This window comes from Myotis nattereri (assembly GCF_964212035.1).
Source record: "Myotis nattereri genome assembly, chromosome: 6".
Lineage (NCBI taxonomy): Eukaryota > Metazoa > Chordata > Mammalia > Chiroptera > Vespertilionidae > Myotis > Myotis nattereri.
Window position 1 is genome coordinate 22,302,716 of NC_138081.1, and position 23,106 is coordinate 22,325,821.

The following is a 23,106-nucleotide window of genomic DNA, read 5'->3' on the forward strand; positions in this document are numbered from 1 at the left end:
TCGGCCTGCGGACTCAAGGGTCCCAGGTTCGATTCCGATCAAGGGCATGTACCTTTGTTGCGGGCACATCCCCAGTGGGGAGTGTGCAGGAGGCAGCTGATCGGTGTTTCTCTCTCATCGATGTTTCTAACTCTCTATCCCTCTCTCTTCCTCTCTGTAAAAAATCAATAAAATATATTTTAAAAAAAAAGAATACAAGGCATGGAGTATGAAGAAGGGCCTGAGTATGGGTAAGTGATAGAATAGGAGTAAAGTTATGGAGTGTAGGTAGAGTATAGAATATAGGCACAGTATGGAGTATGAATAAGGATATGGACTATGAGTAAGGCAGTGAGTATAAATGAGATACTAGGTAAGTTATGGAGTATAGGTAAGGCGTTGCTATGGACTGAAAGGTTGTGTTAGAACCTTATCTCCAATGTCATGGTCTTTGGAAGTGGGGCCTTTGGGAAGTGATTAGGTCATCAGGGCAGAGCCCTCATGAATGCAATTAAGCACCCTTATAAGAGAGACCCCAGAGAACTTGCTTAGCCCTTTAGCCATGTGACAAATAGTGAGAAGTGTCTATGAACTAGGAAGTGGACCCTCCCCAGACACAGAATTTGCTGGAGCCTTCATATTGGGTTTTGCAGGCTCCAGAGATGTGGGAAATAAATTTCTTCACTGATAAGCCCTCCAGTCTATGATATTCTATTACAAAAGCATGAAAGTACAATGACAGATATGGAGTGAGGGCAAGAGTGTGTGTATCGTTTGAAGTGTGGATGGAGCATAGAATATGGGGAATGTATGGAGTAGAGGATAGGTGTAGGTGAGTTTCAGTAGTCAGGTGGCAGCAACTGATATAGAACATGAAAAAAGCTGAAAATTGATATTTTTATGCTGCTGTGTTAAGATCAGAATTGCTGTTATAGCTGATGTATTCCAGATCAAAATGCCAGCAACAGCTAAATGGCATTGAAGAATGGACAGACTGACATCATCAAAGCAGACAGTTTAAAATTAACTCATAATGCAGTTCTGAGTATTTCATTTTCACATTAGCCAACCTGGGATAGCTTTGCTTAATTACCTTACTTTCTTAATAATGTGGGGTTTTTTCTTCAAATTTGTACAAGGAACATTTTGGGCTATCCTCTTTCCTTGAGATTTTAAACCCAAAGAGTTTCAGATTTAATTGCTTGAGCAAAGAAATCACCAAGAAGAACAAATATGAGTCAGCAATGCGGGTGCTACTTTCACCAATGTGAGTAAAATATTGATTGTATGAGTGGAAGTATAGAGAAGATGGAAAGTCTATGAGGCGATTCTCATAAAATGAGCAGCAACATCTGGGTCTTTGAAAATGTGTTATGCAAAGAGAAAGTGGGCAGGGCAATGAAGAGAGTAACTATACAAGTTTGGGAGAAAATCATTTTTGTCCACAGGCCAAAAAGCTTTGATTTCTTTTCTTTTTTTTAATATATTTTATTGATTTTTTACAGAGAGGAAGGGAGAGAGATAGTTAGAAACATCGGTGAGAGAGAAACATCGATCAGCTGCCTCCTGCACATCTCCTACTGGTGATGTGCCCGCAACCCAGGTACATGCCCTTGACCGGAATTGAACCCGGGACCCTTCAGTCTACAGGCCGACGCTCTATCCACTGAGCCAAACCGGCTTCTGCAAAAGCTTTGATTTCTTAATAAGTAAGTTAATAGAGTAGGAAATTTACAGGTCAAAATAGTTGAAAGGCAACTTGAAAAGAGATAGCAGTCAAATTTATAGCTCCAATAAGAAAACAACAGAATGAAACAAAATTTAAATAAGAGTTTTGACTATGAAATATCTAATCAGCTATGTAGATTGGCTCCTCAAGAAAAATTTTCAAAAGGGGCTATATCTGTGGCTAGTCCTGTTTTCTGGAATTGATGAGGTACAGCTTAGCACAAAAACTATAAGCTAAATAATACACTGATTTAAAAAAAATCCTGAGATTAACTTATTAAAAACTATGTTGAATGAGAATTCATTTTCTTGGAAACTTTATCAAAACAATTTTGTATTTCCTTTTATAGAGACAAGTAACAAAAGAATGAAAATACAATATCCTCAGGAGAGGCAGGTGTTATATTTCAGACACTAGAAATAATTTAGGCCAAAATAAATGCAATTAGCAGGAGAGGCAAGATGTAGCACTTCTATAATGGGCTTTTTCCTATACATTTTAGCATTTCACATACTTTACAAGAGTCATGTGCATGAGCTTAGACTCATAGCCTGAGTAGACAAGAAATAACTATAAAATAATGACTTTTTCTTGGAAACCAAAAATTTTGTAGATAGGCTGATGTTTGTACTGGTAGGTGAGTCATTTACAAGTTTGGGAAAAAAATTACAAGTTTGAGAAAATCCAAACCAATAAAAATATCTTAATTGGTTTATGCATAAGCAATCTAATAAGCTATTTTTTTACAAAGTTATCAATATATTCTCTAATTTTGCTAGTGTTGCCTGTGCTTAGATGCTATATCTATGAAATCATTGCCAAGACCAACATCAACAAGCTTTTCATCTGTTTTCTTCCAGGAGTTTAAAGTTTCAGGTCTTATATTTAAGACTTTAATCTGTTTTTCATTGATTTTTTTTTCTGTATGGTGTAAAACAATGGTCCAACTTTATTCTTTAGCTTGTGGATATCCAGTTCCCCCAACACCATTTGTTGATGAGACCATCCTCTCCCCATTATGTATCCTTGGCTCCCTTGTTGGATTACAGTTGACCATATGCACATGGACTTATTTTTGGAATCTCTATTGTGTTCCTTTGGTCTATAAAGTATGCCTTTATGCAAGTACCATACTACTTTATTTAATACTGGTGGCATGGTGCATGGATTCCTGCACATTGAAAGGAAGTTAATTAGAAGAAAGATTCGTGCGGTAATTATGTTACTGCCAAAAATTACATATCAAAATAGTATATATAGTATTATAAAATTAAAATACAAAATATTTTAATATCGCTATTCATCCTTTCTCCATAATAGAAGTGTCAGAGATGAAATAAAATTAGTAAAATATATCTGAAAATAACATATAAATTGATTAATAAATAACAACATGATATATCAACAACAAAGTGCCAATAGTTGGTCTTCAGATACATTCTGGTGTTACACACAATTGGCGCCAGCAAGAGCTTTATATGTATCGCGCATGCGTGAGAGTCAATGTTTATTTTTAAATTGCCAGTGCACGTCATATGTACCAGCCAGTTGGTTGGATGATCAGACAGATGTATGGTTGGTCACTTAGCCTTTTATATATATAGACTAGAGGCCCCATACACAAAATTTGCGCATGGGTAGGGTCCCTAGGCCTGGCTGGTGAATAGGGCCGGTTGGGGCCTTCCTTTGTTCTGCGTCGTTCCTGGTGGTCAGCACACATCATAGAGAGCAGTCGAACTCCCGGTCGTTGAACTCCGAGAGGACAATTTGAATATTAGCCTTTTATTATATAGGATAGTTTTGTCATATATTTTGAAAATCAGGCATGTGATGCCTGTTTTGTTTTTCTTTTTCAAGATTATTTTTATCTTTTGGAATTTTTTTGTGGTTCCATATGAATTTTATAATTTTTAAAAATGTTTCTGTAAGAAATGTTATTGAAATTTTGATATAGATTAAATTGAATCTGTGAATCATTTGGACATCTTAAACAGAATTAGACAAGTGAGATAATATCAAACTAAATATCTTAAGCATACCAAAGCAAACAATAAACAGAGTGAAAAGGCAAACTACAGAATGGGAGAAAATATATGCAAGCCGTATTTCTGATAAGGGTTAATTTCCAAAATATATAAGGAACTCCTACAAATTAATAGCAAAAAAAAAACAAACAAACAAATAATATGATTTAAAAATAGACTAAAGACTTGAATAGACATTTCTCCAAAGAAGACCTACAAATGGCCAACAGGTATATGCAAAGATGCGAAGATGCTCAATATCACTAATAATCAGGGAAATGCAAATCAAAATAAAATGAGATATTATGTTAAACCTATTAAGATGGCTAGTATTATCAAAATACCCAAAGACAGTAAGTGTTGGTGAGGATGTAGAAAACAGACTCTTGTGCATTGCTGGTGGGAATGCACATGGTGCAGCCTATGGAAAACACTATGGAGGCTCCTCACAAAATGGAAAATAGAAATGTGATGCGGCAAGCCCTCTTCTAGGAATGTGTGCAAAGAGTTTAAATCAGGACTGCAAGAGATAGCTGCACCCCCTGTTCATTGCAGTGCTCCTCACACTTGCCAAGAAATGGAAACACTCTAAATGTCAATCAACAGACAAATAGGTAAAGAAAACGTGGAATACACATACAATGAAATACTACTATTCAGCCTTTAAAAAAAAAGGCAATTCTAAAATATGTGACAACTTGGATGAATCTTGAGAACATTATTCCAAGAAAATAAGCCAGTCACAGAGGGACAAATATTGTATGATTTTATCTATATGAGGTATCTAAAATATTCAAATTCATAGAAGTAAAAAATAAAATGATGTGTATTTTTTTTAATTTTCACATGCACATGGTATAGGGAAAGTAAATGAAGCAAAGCGGTGGTACTCGGACCGCACAGGAAGCTCACAGAAGACAAAGAAAAGTGGAGAGGGAAAAATGAACTTGAGGTTCTGCTCTGGGCTGGGTGTTTGGCATTTGCCATCCCATTTATTCTTCCTATCACTGAGCCAGTGTTTCTCCATAGAAACCACCTTGTATGGGTGACTTGCTCCCTGGGCCAGTCCATGACACTGTACTAAAGAATCATTTGTCTTAGGGGACATGCTCTTCTCCTTACCCCACATTGGGGATCTGGCCATGACAAAAATGCTCCTTCATCATGCAAAGGAGGGGAGAGGAGGAGGTGTTTCCTTAAGTATTTACTGTCAGCCAAACTTTCTTTTCACAAACACTGGCATTGTAGAGTGGGGATGATGGATGGTCCTTTCAAATTACTGAAGATACTGAGTGTACCTGACCTTGCTATGAATCCCTAATGGCGGCAAACATTTTCTGTGCAGATGCAGTAGTAACAGGTCTCGGAATGTCACCGATACCTACCTTTCAGCACTGAATCTGAAGTCCCTTCCAGGGAAACAGAAATGGCCCAAGGCTCTGATGGCAGCCCCAAGGACTCTACTCTCCGATTCTGAGAACAGGGGGGGGAAAAACCACTGTAAAAGTTGGATTCAGAAGAGAATCTGTGAAATTATCTATAAAAGAAGAGAATTTAGAATATAATCTTGCATAAAGTACAAATTCAGTACAACCAAACAAAGAAAGAAAAATTATAAATAAGCATTTCCTTTCTCATGTTAAGAATAGATCATGATTAGCATATTGAGAGAAGAGAAGGGATATTATTACAGAAAAAGTTGAAGCAGTGAAGAGGAGGCAGGAAAGCCATGTCTGTAGGAGAGGACAGTGCATTCTGTGCTGCCAGTTACTAAGGAAGGCAAAGTCAAGAGAAGAAAGTGGGAGAGAAATGGATGAGTTCAAAGTGCAGGTTTGCAAATGTGGACTTCAGTCCTATGGCCTCTGTTCCTCTGCATACAGGTCAGGGAATGCATTTTAAAAGTAAAGAGTGGAAAGCAGATTTAATTAGCTTATTTCACTTTATTTTCTTCCATAACTTTAGTAAATACAGAAAAGATAAAATAGAAACAGAGGGCATGGCCATTGAAATTAGAATTAGGCAGTGAAACCTGTTGTTAATGATTTGCTTAACCACCTATGAGAGAAATCATTTAAAATAACATAAAAGTGGAAAGCAATAAAGATTAAAAAAATCCTACAAAAAAAAATCCTACAAAACTATAATGCAGATGTGATGGCATGAATTCCCTCATTAGCATATGAAATGACTTCTTCAGATATAGTTCTACCTCTTTGAGAAGGTCAGATTTCCGAGAAGATATTAGAGATCTACTTCAAGAATTTGCTTGGGGAGGAAAATTATCCAAATTTTATTTTTACTCTTAATCAAAATCTGGGCATCCATATGAAGCAGAAGGAAAGCAGGCCATGAAGTGGAAGGATGACAGAAGTCACGAGAAGTTCTAAGCGCAGCAAATGTCACCCAGGAGGTACTCTGTAAGTATGTACCATGACAATGGAATCTGCACTGAGTACATGTGACCCAGCTTTAAGGATCACCCGTGAACAAGTTACCTGCTTATCCAGAAAAATGAGCTGTGGTTGTACTGGAAGTTCTTTCCCCACTTCCCCATCTGAAGGCTGGACTAGGACTGAAAGAGCATAGGGCCGAATATATATCGAGTTCCCAGTTTTAAAATTGCTTGTATTTCTGGCACATGTAAAACAAAATGGAATAAAGCCATAAGCTTACAAATATTACTGTAGTAGCTATTTGCCATAATCCATTATTAGCAGTGAAAATATCTGCCTTTGAATCTAGAAAATAATACACTTTGTAGTGAACATTACATTGTAACTGAATAATAATTACATTTTTATTTAACACTAGAAGCCTGGTGCTCAAATTTGATGGGGGCCGATTGGGTTGGGTCGGTGGGGGGAGGGGATGAGGGAGGTTGGACACCCCCGCCCCCAATAGGGGATTGCCAATCAGGAACGGGGACGGTGGGGATGGGGGTGGGGGCACAAGTGGTGTGCATCATAGCGACTGGTTTTTCTGGTCATTCCAGTCGATCCATAGTTCTGGTTGCTTGGCTTTTATATATATATAAATCTTTGCTAAGCCATGGTAAAGAATGGACTGGGTGTGAGGGGGTGGGGGCAGAAGCACTAATTATGAACTTATGTTTTTATCACAGTTTAATGATATAAGCTCCCCAAAGACCCCAGTGAAGGAATTTAGCAGATTATAAGACTTAGACAGTGGGGATATGTTCGGTAGTATGCCAGTGAGCCAGCTCTCCCCTCAAAGACCCTGATGCCTAGTGTTTCCCAGTTCCCATGGTATGAATACTTTCTCCATGGCTGATTCTGGTACCATGATGACATCACTGGGAGCTGAGAGGAGACGCCTGAGAGCAAAGCCCCAGCACAGCTGTTAGACATGGAATAGCTCATTTAGTCCCCACAACAGCCCTTCCATACTTGTCATCTCCATACTGTGCGTGCACTAAATAGGTTCAATAACCATGGAATTAACTGATTTTTCTTTTAATTTTAATGAATGAAGCCTTTGGGGAGAATAATACTCATAATTAATATCTGCTGAGTACTCTGTACCAGGTACTATTCTAAGCCTTCCTTGTATAAACTCATCGCATCTTTAAAATGACACTGTGAGGTAGGTACTCTTATTTATACATGAAGAAACTGAGGTCCAAAAGGACTAAAGCAGCGGTTCTCAACCTGTGGGTCGCGACCCCTTTGGCGGTCAAACGACCCTTTCACAGGGGTCGCCTAAGACCATCCTGCATATCAGATATTTACATTACAATTCATAACAGTAGCAACATGACAGTTATGAAGTAGCAACGAAAATAATTTTATGGTTGGCTCACAACATGAGGAACTGTATTTAAAGGGCCAGAAGGTTGAGAACCACTGGACTAAAGTAACCTGCCAAAGGTCTTACAAATAGTACATGCATGACTGAGGTCTAGAACAATTTACCAATGAGCTATATTGTTTCTCACCCCTTTCAGGCACATTAATTGCTGATGTGACTTAGCCATAAAATAGAATAAATAAAATAAAATGGTTATATAATTCATGATACCTTAAAACATGTTTTTCCAAAAGCTTTGGTATTTTTGATGACTAAGATAGCTTTATTAAAAGAACATTATAGCCCTGGCCAGTGTGGCTCAATTGGTTAAGTGTCATCCCCTGCACCAAAAGGTCACCTGCTTGATTACCAGTCAGGGCACATACCCAGGTTGCCTGCTCAATCCCCAGTAGAAAGCATGCAGGAGGCAGCTGATTGATGCTTCTCTCTTAGCGATGTTTCTCTTTCCCTCTCTCTTTCTCTCTCTCTCTCAAATTAATAAAAACATTTAAGAAGAACATTATAGATTATATATCTGCTAGAAGCCCAGTACATGGGATTCATGCACTTGTTGGGGCATGGCCTGCAGGGATAGGCTGGCTGTGGGAGCAGTGCTCAGCCCCAAGTGACTGTGGACCCACCCTCTGAGTGGCTGCTCCTACTGTGGGAGCGCGCTGACCACCAGGGGGCAGCTCCTGTGTTGAGCGTCTGTCCCCTGTTGGTCAGTGTATGTCATAGTGACTGATCAACCGGTTGTTCTGATCGTTCCGCCCTTTGGTTGCTGGACTTTTATTATATAGGATCAAGCCTATTATGTACTATACATCATAGGCATATAACAGATTTTTAGCAATTAAATGGAAACTTAAAAGATAAACATCATATATCACATATATTACCCTAATATAGAACATCCCATAGTGGCATATCCTCTATACAACTTAAGTCAAGTCTAACAAAAACAAGATTTGATTTTTTTTTTTAAAGTATCTTATCCTGCTATCAATTAAATGCTTGAATCAGATACTTTATTCCCAACCTTTTATTTTAATTTGTGTATGTATGTGAGGAGAAAAGAATGAAATATTTATTTGGCATGGAAGGTGTATGTCAGATAAAAGTGACAATCAATCCTAGAAAGAGGAAATACAGTGGATCACGAACTATGAAGTTTCTGTAGGAAGCAATTTCCCTCCCCCCGAGAATTCTGGGATATGGGGCAGAGTAGTCCTAAGAGCCCCCTTTGGTCATCTCCCAGCTAAGGCTCTGACCTGTGCTACAGATGCTCACTGGAAACTGAACACACAATAGCCCCATCACCATTTATTAGTTTGCTTAACCTGAGTGGGCAAGGCCCCCTTTTAATTTTTTTAAAGGGAATAATTTATAACAGATTTTAAAAAAATATATGCTATTACTTCTATTCTTCTATGGGTCCCAGGTTATTGGAAAATTCTAACATGGTTACCAGCTCCTATTTCTCCCCTAACCTAGTTCTTAAATGCTTTCTGGTGCGGGACAGAATTTAGGCCAGCAGCGTGGGCTAAAGAAACTGAAAGGCTCCATCAAAGATCCTGACACAAGAACACTGATGTCTGCAGACGAAGGGACGGGAACCAACTGCCTGAACACCAGCTGAAAGGCCTGCCCCTGACACACTTTAAAGTTTATTGTGAGCAAACATCTCTTATTAAATGTAAACAGCATCTCACTGGAGGTCAGAGACTTGCTGCTACAGCATATCCCAAGGTAATACCACTTTAAGCTCCACATAAACTCTTAAGCAGTTTCTATCCTAAAACCTGACCGTAGGTGGTACAGTTTTTTACGATATGTTATAATAGTGCAATAAATCTGTTAGCTTAAAATCGAATCTCCGTGGCCTTTTAGAGAAATCATCATTAAATGCAGGGTCCTGTTAATGATGCCATCGAAGTGAAATTGTTTAATCTGCTAAGGGGGTGAAAGGTCACCAAATGAATTTTTTATAATACATCAACTTGACACGCAATAGGGAAAACTGTAATAGATAAAAGCAAAGGAAAAGGGCACTGTCTTCTTCTGATAGGTCAATAGCAGCCAAGAGAGTCACTCATCCACTTTCCTTTCACGATGGGGCTCCTTTTGCATTTAATATGGACACCCAATTAATACCTCAGCACCACAGACAACCTCATTTTAGGTGACTTATAGCAATTTCTCCCCCTTCCCTGAAATGAAAGTGATCACAATACATCATAGCATTGTGCGAATTAACGTTAATTGATTCAAGTTACCAAGCAATGATGGGCCACTTATATAATCTAGGCGTTATTGGGTGCTAGAAGGGATGGAGGGAAGATTAGATTCCAGTGTCCGTTGCTGTGACGACGGGAGTCACCTGACACCTTGTTAGACAGTTGTAAGGTTCTATTGCTGGCCCCAGTGGGGTCGTCAGTAAACTGGAGTGATGTCCAAACATCATTATACGCTGCTCCGATATTAAAGCAAAGGGATTAGCAACTTATTGCAAGCAACCTGGATTTGTCATTGTGCTGTCCTTATCCAATTTCCAACCACTAATGTGACTGTAGCCTGCGGCCAGAAAGACCGACAGCCAAACTTTAAAAAATGGGGGAGGAAAGTTCCCTCCAATCCTCCCAGTTCTAACCACCAGTTAACAGCTTCCAACACCCAGTCAAGTATGTGAAAGAATCCCCCCACCCCTTTCAAGGCTCAGTGTAAACTAAAAGAAAGATAAAGAGAATTCAGAAATTTCCCAGTTCAGAAATCACCACTATGCATCTCAACCCTTGCTTTTCAATTTGCCAGATCCAAACTGCGTACCCTCTAAAGGGAGTGGGGGGTTATTTATATTTGCATGACAAATTCAGTAAATAAATAAATCCTATTGGTGAAAGCTGGCTCTGGGCAAGACCTAGGTGCAGGCATGGGGGTGGGGGGAGGCGGTTGAGGGGTTAGAGATACTTCCTCACTACCTTTGCCTCTTCAACATTACTAAATCAGGTTCCTATAAAAGAGCCCCATGTTTTAATGAAGTGCGTCAGGGTGTCCTGAGCATTTCCATCATTTTTTAAAATTATGCCACTAAAACCCCCACACAATTTAAAATCTATGAATTGTTTATTTATGGAATTCTTTATTAAATATTTTTGGACCACAATTGACCACGGTTAACTGAAACCTCAGAAAGCAAAACCATGAATAAGAGGGGACTACTGTATTTTATAATCCTTATGTTCGCTATCAAACCTAGCCAGATGCCCTTAGCTGCTGTGAACTTCTGAGAGAGAAGAAATGTTTTATGATCCCAGTGTTTCCTTCCTGCACGATAGCATAGCGGTTCCAGACCTGGCACATTGCAAGCACCCAATACATATTACTATACTAACCCTAGGACAAATCAGTATCAACCATGCACTACTTCTGCTCTTAGGTCATTAAACGCCTCTGGAAAGCCACCACCTATCTTGAACTGGCTAACTTCAAGTTTTGGCACACTCCTCAGGTGGTGTGCTTACTGCTATGTTCTAACACCTATTATTAAATTCTTGAGGGTCTTTGGAATTATTCAACTCAAATCAAGATTTGAGATTTGAGATTTGAGTAACTCTAGGTGGAGGTTGCAGTGTGCCAGGGTATGTACAGACACAGAGTAAACACAGCATGTCTTCCCACAAGGTCAAATCAGAGGTCAAAACCTAAGTATTTTAGTTAGTACATTATTTAAAATAATTTTTTATAATAAATACAGCATAAATATCTGGAATAATGGAAACTCTGAACACATTTTTAAGATAATACACAAAAAAATTAAAATTTTCAACACTGGGGTGCTGTAGCAATCAAATTCGGACAAGGAAAACAAATCACTTAAGGTTTTTCTGATGAATGAGATTTAATACAAGATATTGGTTGCACAAGAGTATTAGAATGACAAAAAAAGCCAAGCAGGTTACATTTCCATATTTGCAGTTAGTACTTAATGATCATTTATTGCACATGGCACTGTGCTTCAGTACTCTTGGGGATTTAATAGTAAGTTGAAGCCCTGAATACCTAATAAATATTATAAAGATAAAAATGTACTCAAGCCAATTTTACAAAAAACTAAATTAATGATTAAGCAATAATACTGAATCAGTGATATCTTTGTAATAGATATAGAATAATGAGATTTCATACAACACTCTTATTAAATAGTTGCATAAATGTGATTTTTTGCCTACCCATTAATTTTAAAATCTCTAAATTTTCATATGAGCCACATAATAACAGTTCAATTAATGTTGTGTAATATAAAACATTAAGCTTTCATAAGTCTTTATTATATTTACCTACAACTTCACCATCTGTACAAATAAATATAAATTACTTGATTTTAAGGTAGTGAGGTTCGATTTTGGAATTAGAAGTACATGTGTATGTGGGTGGGAAACTGCTGGATACAGATACGTTAACAGCAGCAATGGGTCACAATTAACATCCCATTTATAAGGAAAGTAGCAGAAAAAAATATGCAGAAGTAGAATCAAACATTTAGAAGTGGAATCAAACATTTAGTATAAGAACAATGGTCCCTAAGGGCATCACTGCAGAAACAGGGCTATAGAATAAATGATAGCTTTGATAATGGCCATGAACCCTCAATAAAAATGTGAATAATATACATTATTTTCCATTTAATAAGGCTGGATAATATGGTAGTTTTTTTTAAGTTTAAGAGATTAAAGCTTTTTAAAAATATAGTGATAAAAGGGCAATTTTTAATTAAATGGAAATTTTGTTTATGCAGAGCATCTCATTTTCCCACAAAGCCACATATATGAAATACCATTATGACAATTTTGCCATCCACTTAACTAAACAAAGTGGTGAAGAGAAGAAATGGTGCAGAAACATTCTTTGACAGTGAAGCCATGGTTTTGCCATGAAGGAGGAAAGACACAAGCTGACCAGTATAGCAATCTCTTCCTGGATGAGAATTCTGCCAGTCTTGGGAAGAATATCCTCCCTTATTGAGAGAAAGATTTTGCTTTTGCAAACTCCAAATAGCTATTTCCTACAAAGCAGGCGCCCAGGGGGCCTAGAGAAGATGCTAAACGAGAATGAGTGCCAGTAGACTTGTCTCACCGACTGTCTCTCCTAGTTTTCTTCTCTGTCTCAAGTAAGCTTCATAGCGTGCTCCTTACACCGAACAAGGGAACTTAAAAGGCTGTTCACATGATAGGTATAAAAACGTACAGATACAGCCTCCCAGAGTGTCATGCTCACCCTCAGTATGTCTGGTTTCAGGGCCCAAGGTTTGTGGCAATGTCATAGAGAAGGAGCTTTGTGTGAGCGGGCATATTCGTTTTCTATTGCTGCATAACAAATCACACAAATGGGGTGCCCTAACATTACACAAATGTGCTATCTCTAGGTTGTGGGTTAAGAGCCCAGACAGGCTTGATTAAATTCAATGCTTAGGTGGAGGCTTTGGGGATGAATCCACTTCCGAATGCATTCAGATTGCTGGAGAGTTTATTTCCTTGTAATTATAGCATTGAGGTCCCTATTTCCTTGCTGGCTATTAGCCAATGTCCGCTCCGTATTCATGGAGCCCGCCTATTTTTTTCTCACGTGTTCCCTTCCATCTTAAAAGTAGTGATCCTTCAAGTCCTCTCACACAGTGACTCTCTGTGCCTCCTTCTTTGCCACAGCAGGAGAAAGCTCTCCGCCTTTAAGGGCTCGTGTGTTTAATTGGGTCCACCCACATATCCTGGATATTCTCTGCACCTTAAGGTAAACTGTTCTATGTAACATAGTGTGTTCACAGAACTGCAATCTGATCCTATTCATAGGTTCCTGGGATTAGCAAATCAATGGGAGGTCACTTTAGAAATTCTGTCAACCACTAATAGCTTTGGCATTTCAATAGCTAAACTTCCACTAAAAAATAAGTATATTTCATTTTACAATATGACAAAGAAATTTTTGTAATGAAGCAGTAGAAGGGGGGAGAAGAAGAGAAAGTAGGTAAAGAAATTTGAGAGCAAAAGTCAAGTTGCTACCAAAAGAAAGAGAAGCAATATAAAATGTATCCTTCCAGAATTTCAGATAAAAGGCAAAATATAGAACTAAGACCCCCATGGGGAAAACCTAGTTTAAAACAGGCAGACTGAACATAGGTATATCTCTGTTCCCTCTACTTCACTGAAATTAATTAAAAAAATAAAAATGAATACAAATAGTGTAAGTCAAAAAGGATAAAGGAGCCAGGAGAAAACTGAGCAACTCACAACAGAGGCCAACAAAGTTTTGAAAGATGGGAAACACGTTCATGGAACTGACCAAGCCAAGCGAGGATGCTTAAATTCAGATGCCTCTAGAGCAGCGGTTCTCAACCTGTGGGTCGCCAACCTGTGGGCCGCGACCCCTTTGGGGGTCGAACGACCCTTTCACAGGGGTCGCCTAAGACCATGGGAAAACACATATGTAATCACATATTGTTTTTGTGATTAATCACTACGCTTTAATTATGTTCAATTTGTAACAATGAAAATACACCCTGCATATCAGATATTTACATTACGAATCATAACAGCAGCAAAATTACAGTTATGAAGTAGCAACGAAAATAATTTTATGGTTGGGGGTCACCACAACATGAGGAACTGTATTAAAGGGTCGCGGCATTAGGAAGGTTGAGAACCACTGCTCCAGAGGATAAACACCAGGGGAGCCCAATTCTTCGCTGTGCATTAGTTTAATGGAAAAGCAGATACCATCCCATTTCTCCCCACAAAGCAGATGTTGGTAGCTTTTTGAAAGCAGGAAATAGTCCTCCTGAAAGGTAGATATTTGATATGGCCTCAATCTGCTGACATGCATCAATTCCATGAACAATAGTGCGTGGTGCTTTTTCACTGAGAGCCCTGTGTTCCTAGACTAATTTCTGCTGTCTCAGGGTCAATTCATTAGGTTGTTAATGTATGATCAAAGTTGAAAGAACAGGACCGGCCGGCCGTGGGGCCTACACAAGGCTTCAGGGTTGTTTACCAGACTGTGCAATTCTTAGGAACATGGGAATCCTTCCTAATTCTCACTCAATCCCTTAGGATGAAGCAGTTCTCATTCTGCAGATATTTAACTCAGGTATTCTTAAGAAGCAGCCTGTCCTTATCTTCATGTTATTTGCTTTTTAGCCTTATGTCTAAATTTTAAGAAAATTTTCCTTAAAATACTAGAGGAATAGAGAGAAATGGGGGATATAATACATCCCTACAGAAAACTGATGCAATAATATACATAGTTTCTTATTAAATCAGAAATATCTGAGTCAAAGTGAAAACACACTGGCTACAACAGATTGTGGGCAATAAAGGCAATCTTTTTCTGAAGCCATCTCACATCCTTAGGATAAAATGATGTCCACACGTACTAACTAGTATGTGCATGTACCTAAACTTGCTCTCAGTCTGCTCTCTTTGCTGGGTTTCCTCTGTTATACTTCCACTGCTTCTACTCTATGGCATTTCCCTCCTTCTAGTAAAACGCTAAATATTCACTGAGACTTTTAAAAATATATAATATAAAAATCACTCATGGTTAAATGTCAACCTATTAGAAAAGCTCAGTGCTGTAAAATCTAAATAAAATTTCGCAATGGACTAGCTCTTTTTCTCTCTAGTCACTCATACATCTAATACACTAGAAGAACCGAGAGGGATCTAAATGAAATTGGGCTAAAGGAAAGAAACCATATTTAAACATAAGCTAGCATGCATTAGCATAATTTTTTCAGATTCCTGATTCTTATATTATCAATGCATAATATCATAATAACATTAATAACATACTGAAGGGTTAGTGGTTGGTAAAACTTTTTAAGATTTAATAGGTTTTGTACAATCATGCAACCAGGAGCATGCTTTAATTCTAAGCCAACAGTTCCCCAACTCTTCAAATCAACCAGAATTCAGAAAAAATGCTTGAGTTCTCTTTTTATATATTCCATACATATAAATGTACTGTAGGAAAGAGGACACCTATCTCCATTGTAAAGACATAACATATAACAAAAAAACACTAGCTAAGCTTTCGTATAAATATGTTGCTCTGTGTATAAAAAGGCAATCAATGTATTAGTTGAATACGCCTCAGATGTAAAGACACTACTTTTTGCTTTTTACTTTAGAATAACTTGCCCATTCATTGGAGTGATTGTACAGGAGTAATTAATACCCATTACGTATTAATTGCTTATTCATTAGCACTACCACACATAAGATGCAAAAGCAGTAACAGCAGCATAATCTATAAGAATATGAGTGCTCTCATATGTCACTGAGTAATATAGCTCAGAATCTGAATAAGTTTCCTATTTCAGGGACCCAGCATCACCTCAACTTGTGCATGGGTTTGAGCTTGTATTTCCAGTGGCAGGACAAGTTTATAGGGACTACCCATGTTGCTCACGGGAGCCCCCTACAACCAAGCAGCAAGCCTTTGTGAGGTGGCGAGTTTTATGAATCTTTTCTAAGCATTATGCCAAGTTCATATTGTCTCTCAGGCTGGTTCTTTTGTATCTGCTAAAAATTGGGGCTTGGGACTCCAACAGTCTTGACCTCATGGCAGATTCCTTAGATGAACTTGGGCTTCATTCCTTTGCCAACGTAGTCTATAAAATTGAGAGTAATGCACCCCTGCCTTTTCTTAATAAGTGCTTCACAGACTTCAGTTACTAAGATCAGGGAAACATTCTGGTAAATTTACTTCTGAAATGTGTATTGAATGGAAATCTAGTGGAGAACTTCAAAATACAAGTTTACAGAGTCAGAAAGAATATTACAGATCCTACACAGGATCTTTAGCATCATTGATGCTCCTGCCTCCCACAATTTGACAAAGGTGTCCTTTCAGAACTTTATCATCTTAGATTAAAGAAAGCCCAATCAGGGTCATAGCTTCCGCCTAGTAAACTCCTGACCATCACTCCAACATTTTCCAAAGTATAAGTCTTTCCTCAGTACCTACAGGCAAAATTATTATCATCTTCCTCCCTCAGTACTGAAGTTTTAGCTCATAACTCTATGGCATGGTAATAGGTCCTATTTTTGTTCATATCTGTTTCACCTTAGCCACCCCAGAATCTAGCCTACTGCTTAAATTCATTACACTAATAAATAATCCAAAGAAGTGAAAACAAGTGGCTTTAGAAAAATCTCTTCCTACATGCTTTTCACTTTAAAGTACCAAAATATAATGTCTTTGACTAGCTAGGGATTAAAATAATCATAAATATATAGATAGTTTTAATAAAGAATTTTTAAATTGAGAATTTAAGTCTACAAATGGCTCCTTAAGTTTTTATTCTTACCTAAAGAAACAGAAAGGTTACATAATTCAGTATAAATAGATTGACATGTATAATATGCACTCAAGAAATCAGCCCCAATTTGAGTTATTATAATTAGTACTTACCCATAGCCAATGACTCCCTCTGAGTGAGTCACCAGTAAGGCTCCAATAGTCATATTCAGTATACTCTCTAGTACTCCAGTCTGTTGAGCGGTGATAACCTGGTGAGCCAAATTCTGTAATTTGTCACTTGATAAGGATGGAATCCATCCAGAGCTCCTTACTGTTGGCAGATCACCAATTTCCATGACCATCACTTTTGACATAGTTTCCATGGTGGTTGGTGGGGGAACCCTGTATGAGTTCATTTCCGTCATGAGAGGTCTACGTTGACCAGCTCTATAATAACTGGCACAAGGTACAGTTGGGCAATTGCGCTTTCTTTTTGCTCCACGGTCAGCAATGGCCTTTAAGGTTGCTTCATTACCAGGCATATCATAAATAAATCTAATTTGGTCTCGGCTAATCTGTAAGAATTCAGTTAGTCTTTCAAGGGTCACCATTTCCCAGCCTTTTTCTAGGACTGAAAACAGCACAGTGAAGGCCAAATGAATGGAAACACCTGAGCGTATTTCAACCAGCTCCTCTCCTTGTAGAACAACGTACAAGAGGTTATCCATGATGCTGAAAGAGTTGGAACCAACAGACTCATCCAGCAATGAGGAAGTTGATTGAACCAGAATAGGTGGGATGAAACTTTCCCCTAAGAAAACACGGGGGCTCTGGAGTTCATGGTAGAATACAGCCAACAGAAGTTTGGAGGTACTTTTGTTCCCCAATAGAAAAAAACGCAAAACGTGAGGAGTCTGATCCACAAAGCAGACCTTGGTGATTTCCCTGGTGGGTAAAATGGAATAGAAAGTGGATACAGACCCTGAAGTAGAGCAGGAAGTATTGTCATTTACACTACTGAAGGTGTCAACAAAACCACTAGTCACAGAAACAACAGGATATAACTTCCTCACTGCCCAAGTGGCATTAACAATGTCAAGAATTAAGATCACTTGGTCAGTCTCTTTGCAGATGTAGCCTTGTATCAGGGATCGGTATGTGCATTTCTGTTCTTCTCTAAATGTACCTATAAAATAAAGAAAAATACGCAGGTGTCATGTGAACCACCATTGCTCCAAGGTGATTTGCAATCCATCACGTTCATCGTCATCTGTAACCACATGAAACATTTTTTGAACACTTCGGTGTGCTAGATACCGAGACTGCAAAGAAATCTTGGGCAAAATATTAAAGACACATACATTAAATAACAGCTATTTAATGGAATGTAAATGTATATGTTATATAATAAATGTAATTTAAAGTTAATAATGGCTGTAATTGCTAAGTGTAAAAACAGTGACTACATAAAATAATTAAGAAAAAGGGAATGATAACTAAGGTCTCCATAGTGAACAACAGCAACAATAAAACAAACAGGAGAGAATAGGGTAATACTTGAGTCAATGGGTAAAGAAGTAAATTAAGGGAGCTGTAACAGAAAATGTATGGCAATATATTAAAAATGAAGAGGTATATTCTGACCAGATTGTGAAAGAGTTTGGATATCAAACCATATAATTTTCTCATATTTTCTTTTTCTGTATATGAACAGTAAAGAAATACCAGAAGAGGGGAAAAGTAATAATTTGGGGAGAGTTGGGGGTAACCAGGGCTAACAAAAATATTTAAAGAAACAGCATTATCCATTATCCCACCAGTTCTAATCATCCTGTCTATGAGCCTAGAGTAGTTCTTGTTCTGAATCCACAGAGATAAATCTTCCAGCAAAGAATTCCTTTGATTTAAAATTGATATTCACAAAATTGTCTTGTATTGTTTTCTAGATTTTTGTACTTGCCTTATTGCAAGTTCATCAAAGTTGCCTGAGAACTGCAAGCAACAAATAAAAACTCAAATTATTACTAATGAAGGATTTACTAAATATGAGCATGATCTCTCCTCCTATGTCCTTCTTTCCACATGATATGATTAGAAATTTGTGCCAAAGCTGCCTATATATCAATACATTTAATTACCAAAATGTGGCTGTAAAAGTAGGACATGTGGTTTACTTGTGCCTCACACTAATAGCAAAAGTAATCAAAATTATAAGGGAAATTGTGAAGTACCTTAAACTAAATGGTAATAAAATTTTAACATATCAAAATGTGTGGGATGCAGTGAAACCGTACTTTGAAGGAAATTTATAACGTTAAATTGTTATATTGCAAAAGAGTTGTCTAAAAATAATTTCTTATTCCATTACCCTAAATGCTTTTTTAAAAGAACAAAGCAAACCAAACATAAGTAATAATAAAGTAAATAATAAATATAAAAGCAGAAATCAATGAAATAGAAAAGAAGCAAACAAAATCAGAGAATGTAAGCAAAGCTAAAACTTGTTTCTTAGAAAATATCCCCAAACTGAATAACCCTTCGTTAGATTGCTCAAGACAAAAATAAAGAGAACAGAAAACACCATTCCAGGAATTAAAGAAGGATTAATATTACAGACGCTGTGGATGAAGGTTAAGACACCATTACAAACTTTCTGCCAACAAATTCAACAATTTAGATGAAATAGACAACTTTCTTGAAAACTGACATAAAACAAAATTTGAATTGTTCTGTCTCTTAAAGAAATCAAATTCACTAAATTGAAATATAAATTATTATTAATTAAGCACATAAACATGATAAAATCTAGGGAAAAGTAATATTAATTAATTACCCAACACACCTCTGTATTACTTTTTTCCTATAGTTTTGTTGCACACTTTTGTGGATCTCCTATATCTGACAACAATGTTGTAATATTTTCTATAGGGATAACAGAAAGATAATTCAGTTTTTTCTTTAATCTGGATGATTGGCATTGTTGTTGTTTTTTATCACAATAGTTTAGAAGAGTTCCTTTCAGCTTCACAACTCATAACTGGTAATATATAAATGTTTAAAATTGTTGTCCAACATGGAAAATTTCCTAGAAAGGTTTTCTCATGTGTGAGCTATAATATTTGAATAAATTTTCAGAGTAATTTTTATGACACTGTCACTTAAAACATACTTCTCTTTCACCTCTCATGTTCTTCTCAGTCCTTAGGATTCATTCACATCACAGTGTGACCTAGGGCCTTGTTCCTGTGTGTCATAGCATCGTAAGTTGACATGGGTGGCTAGTAAGAACTTTACATAGATGTGATTGTGAACCACAAAAACCACATCCTATTAAACTTACATCAAATGAATATCCAACTCAACTTCCCTTAGCTCAATCCTAAAAGTGCTTGTGGCTATTCCATTGCCACCCAACCTCCTAGTACTATGATGGAGAATTTAGAGTGGAAAGAGTATTATTTCAAATTTTAGTTAAAAATATTCAATTTTAAAAATTTTACAAAAACATAGGGCTATATAGTCATATGGCTAGGATTCCTTTTGGAGTCTTAGAAGTGGCCCATGTAAGTGAGGACCCTGAAACCTAAACTTGATCAGCATAATGGGACTTCCCCGAAACCTCAGTCAGCTGTGCTGTGGAGAGCAAATGCACTCATGCCTTGGGTATGTCTAATGAGACGGCATGGACAAATAGGATGGCTGGCTTCACTGAAGTTTGGGTTTCTGCCAAGAAAGGACAGAGAGTCACAGGTATTAAAGATATTTGAAAATGTCTATATATATAAAAAGCCAGTGACCAGAACGCAGTAACAACCTGAATGACTGGTCGTTATGATGTCCACTGCAGCCAGCAAACCAGCCTGATGGGGGTGGGGCCAGCTGGCCAACCTCCTGTGGCCCCTCCCCCAGTCAGCCCTGCCCCTGATTGGCCTTTCCCACCCCTATTGAGGGCGAGGCAGCCAGCCAACCCTACCATGACCCTTCCTCCTGGCCGGCCCCGCCCCTGATTGTTCTGCAGTCCCTCCTCCCAGCCAACCCTGCCCCTGATTTCCCCCTACCCTAATAGGGGGCGGTGCCAATGGCCAACCTCCTGCAGCCCCTCCCCCCCAAGACAGCCCCACCCCCAATGGGCCCCACCACCCTGATCTGCCTGCAGCCCCTTCCCCCAGCCAGCTTTGTCCCCGATCGCCGCCCCCCCCCACACACACACCAGTTGGGGGTGGGGATGGCTTGCCAACCTCCCATGGCCCCTCCCCCAGCCGCTGATCCCTGATCAACCCTCCCCACCCCAATCAGAGGTGGGGCCCGCCAGCCAATTGCCCACGGCTACTCCCTCCCCCGCCCCCCCCTCCACCCCCCCCCTCCACCCCCCCCCCCCCCCCCCCGCCAGCCTGGCCCTGATCTGGCCCAATCATGGCCAGCCAGCTGGCCAACCTCACACCATCTCCTCCTCCTGATAGGCCTGGCCCCAATCTGCCCCATCTGGGGCCAGGCCGGCCGGACCCCACCCATGCACAAATTTGTGCACTGGGCCTCTAGTCTAATTATAATGAAGTACAGCACACCTCAGTTGCATAAGGAAGGGAATGAAATGAGGGTACTAATGTATGTCAAACAAAGGCACATGGCAGTGGGTTTAATGTCACAAGGAAAGGGCTCTTGAACAAGTGAGCTGGAAAGACACTTCAGTTCATGATTTTGAAAGTTGATGGTGAGGACAATGTCAAAGTTATTACTGTGTCAATAAGTAGTAAGGTAGAAAAAAAAAGTGTACTTAAAAAAGTAACAACACCAACTAACATTTAGGTATTTAGATGTCAGATATTTTCCTAGAGAAGCCTTGAAGATGAGTTGAAGAGTAAGAGTCTGAACATGCACACAGACAATGACTAGATCACACATAAAAATAAAATTCTGACCCACAATCTGCAGTGAACAGTCCAAGAAGCCAGCCCATCATCAGGAGCAACCAGTCCAGGATGACCAAACAATAGCCCCAGAAATAATCAGCATAACATAACCAGTACTTAGGTAATAACTGTCAGTTTCACTAATTCTTCTCTCCCTCCCTCCTTCTTTCCCTCCCTCCTTTTCTCCCTCCCTTCTTTTCTTTCTTCCTTCTTTCCCTCTCCTTTCTTCTATCCCCAATACTCTTAACCTAAAACTTCTTAATGGCAGGTTTAATTATCTTTAGTTCAGAAGTAGAAAAATTGACTTGCCCTGACTGGGTCACTCAGTTGGTTGGAGTGTCATCCCATTCATCCAAAGGTTGTGGGTTCAATTTCCAGTAAGGGCACATATACAGATTGCCGGTTTGATCCCTGGTTGGGGCACATATGGGAAGAAACCGATTGATGTTTCTCTCTCACATTCATATCTCTCTCTCTCTCTCTCTCTTCTTCCCCTCTCTCTAAAATCAATAATAATAATAATAATAATAATAATAATAATAAATATCCTCAGATGAGGATAAAAAAAGAAAAATTGACTTGCAGCAATTTTGACTCACATAATTACTTAGTAATGGTAACAAGGAAGAGATGGAAGAGAAAAGCATACTTTCAAAATTCTATGCCTCTGGCAAAATAAAATGCAATCTGAATAACTTCATTTTGGGGTTATATTTAGATGTAGGGTCAGCTGTGGTGATTAATACTGTGAGAAAGATGTTATAATAGTCAGGATTTCTCTCTACCCAAATCCATTAAAAGGAACTCACAGAAAGATTTTTAGTTATTTGGCTAATCACAATTTTGATGGGATTCCATTGGCTTTTTTATATTACCATTTGGCCTTTTTAATACGTTGGCATAGTATCCCAGAAGTATAAACGGACAGCCACAAATTTAACAAAGGTGATAGCCTAAAGATTATCAGCAACTGACATTAATCATTTAATTTTATAGACAAACTTGGAATCTTGTGTTCACTTACAAGAAATTAGGTTTTGTTTCTCCAGAATTTTACCGATGACTGAGAGATAGGGAGGTTTATCAGTATCTTACCATCCACTTTCCTATTTTGTCTTCAGAGTTAATCAATTCTAGTATGTAAATTTTAATGTGAAGCAAAAATAAAGCACACCATGTGAGCAATACTTTGGGGTTCCAGAGTTGCTAATTGGGTATAGTTATTAACTGGGGGAGAGAATACACATTACCTAGGAAGAGAAGACTGTGCACACAGCCAAACAGGTGTCATAGGTCACTCTCCCAGTCACAGCAGGCAGGGGCCACGGCGACAGTCCACTCTCCCTTCTAAATAGTCTATCTT

General features: G+C 38.5%; 1 protein-coding gene across 1 annotated transcript in view; it reads right to left on the reverse strand.

Annotated features, from left to right (window-relative positions):
* Positions 1 to 23,106, reverse strand: part of PKHD1 (PKHD1 ciliary IPT domain containing fibrocystin/polyductin) — a gene marked incomplete at its 5' end in the record, with an annotated part of 392,126 nt that overhangs the window by 26,116 nt on the left and 342,904 nt on the right. The window contains 3 exons of the mRNA XM_081094978.1: positions 5,118 to 5,205; positions 6,228 to 6,363; positions 17,005 to 18,019. Of these exons, the coding sequence (XP_080951104.1) occupies positions 5,118 to 5,205; positions 6,228 to 6,363; positions 17,005 to 18,019 (1,239 nt within the window). The remainder of the gene's footprint in view (positions 1 to 5,117; positions 5,206 to 6,227; positions 6,364 to 17,004; positions 18,020 to 23,106) is intronic.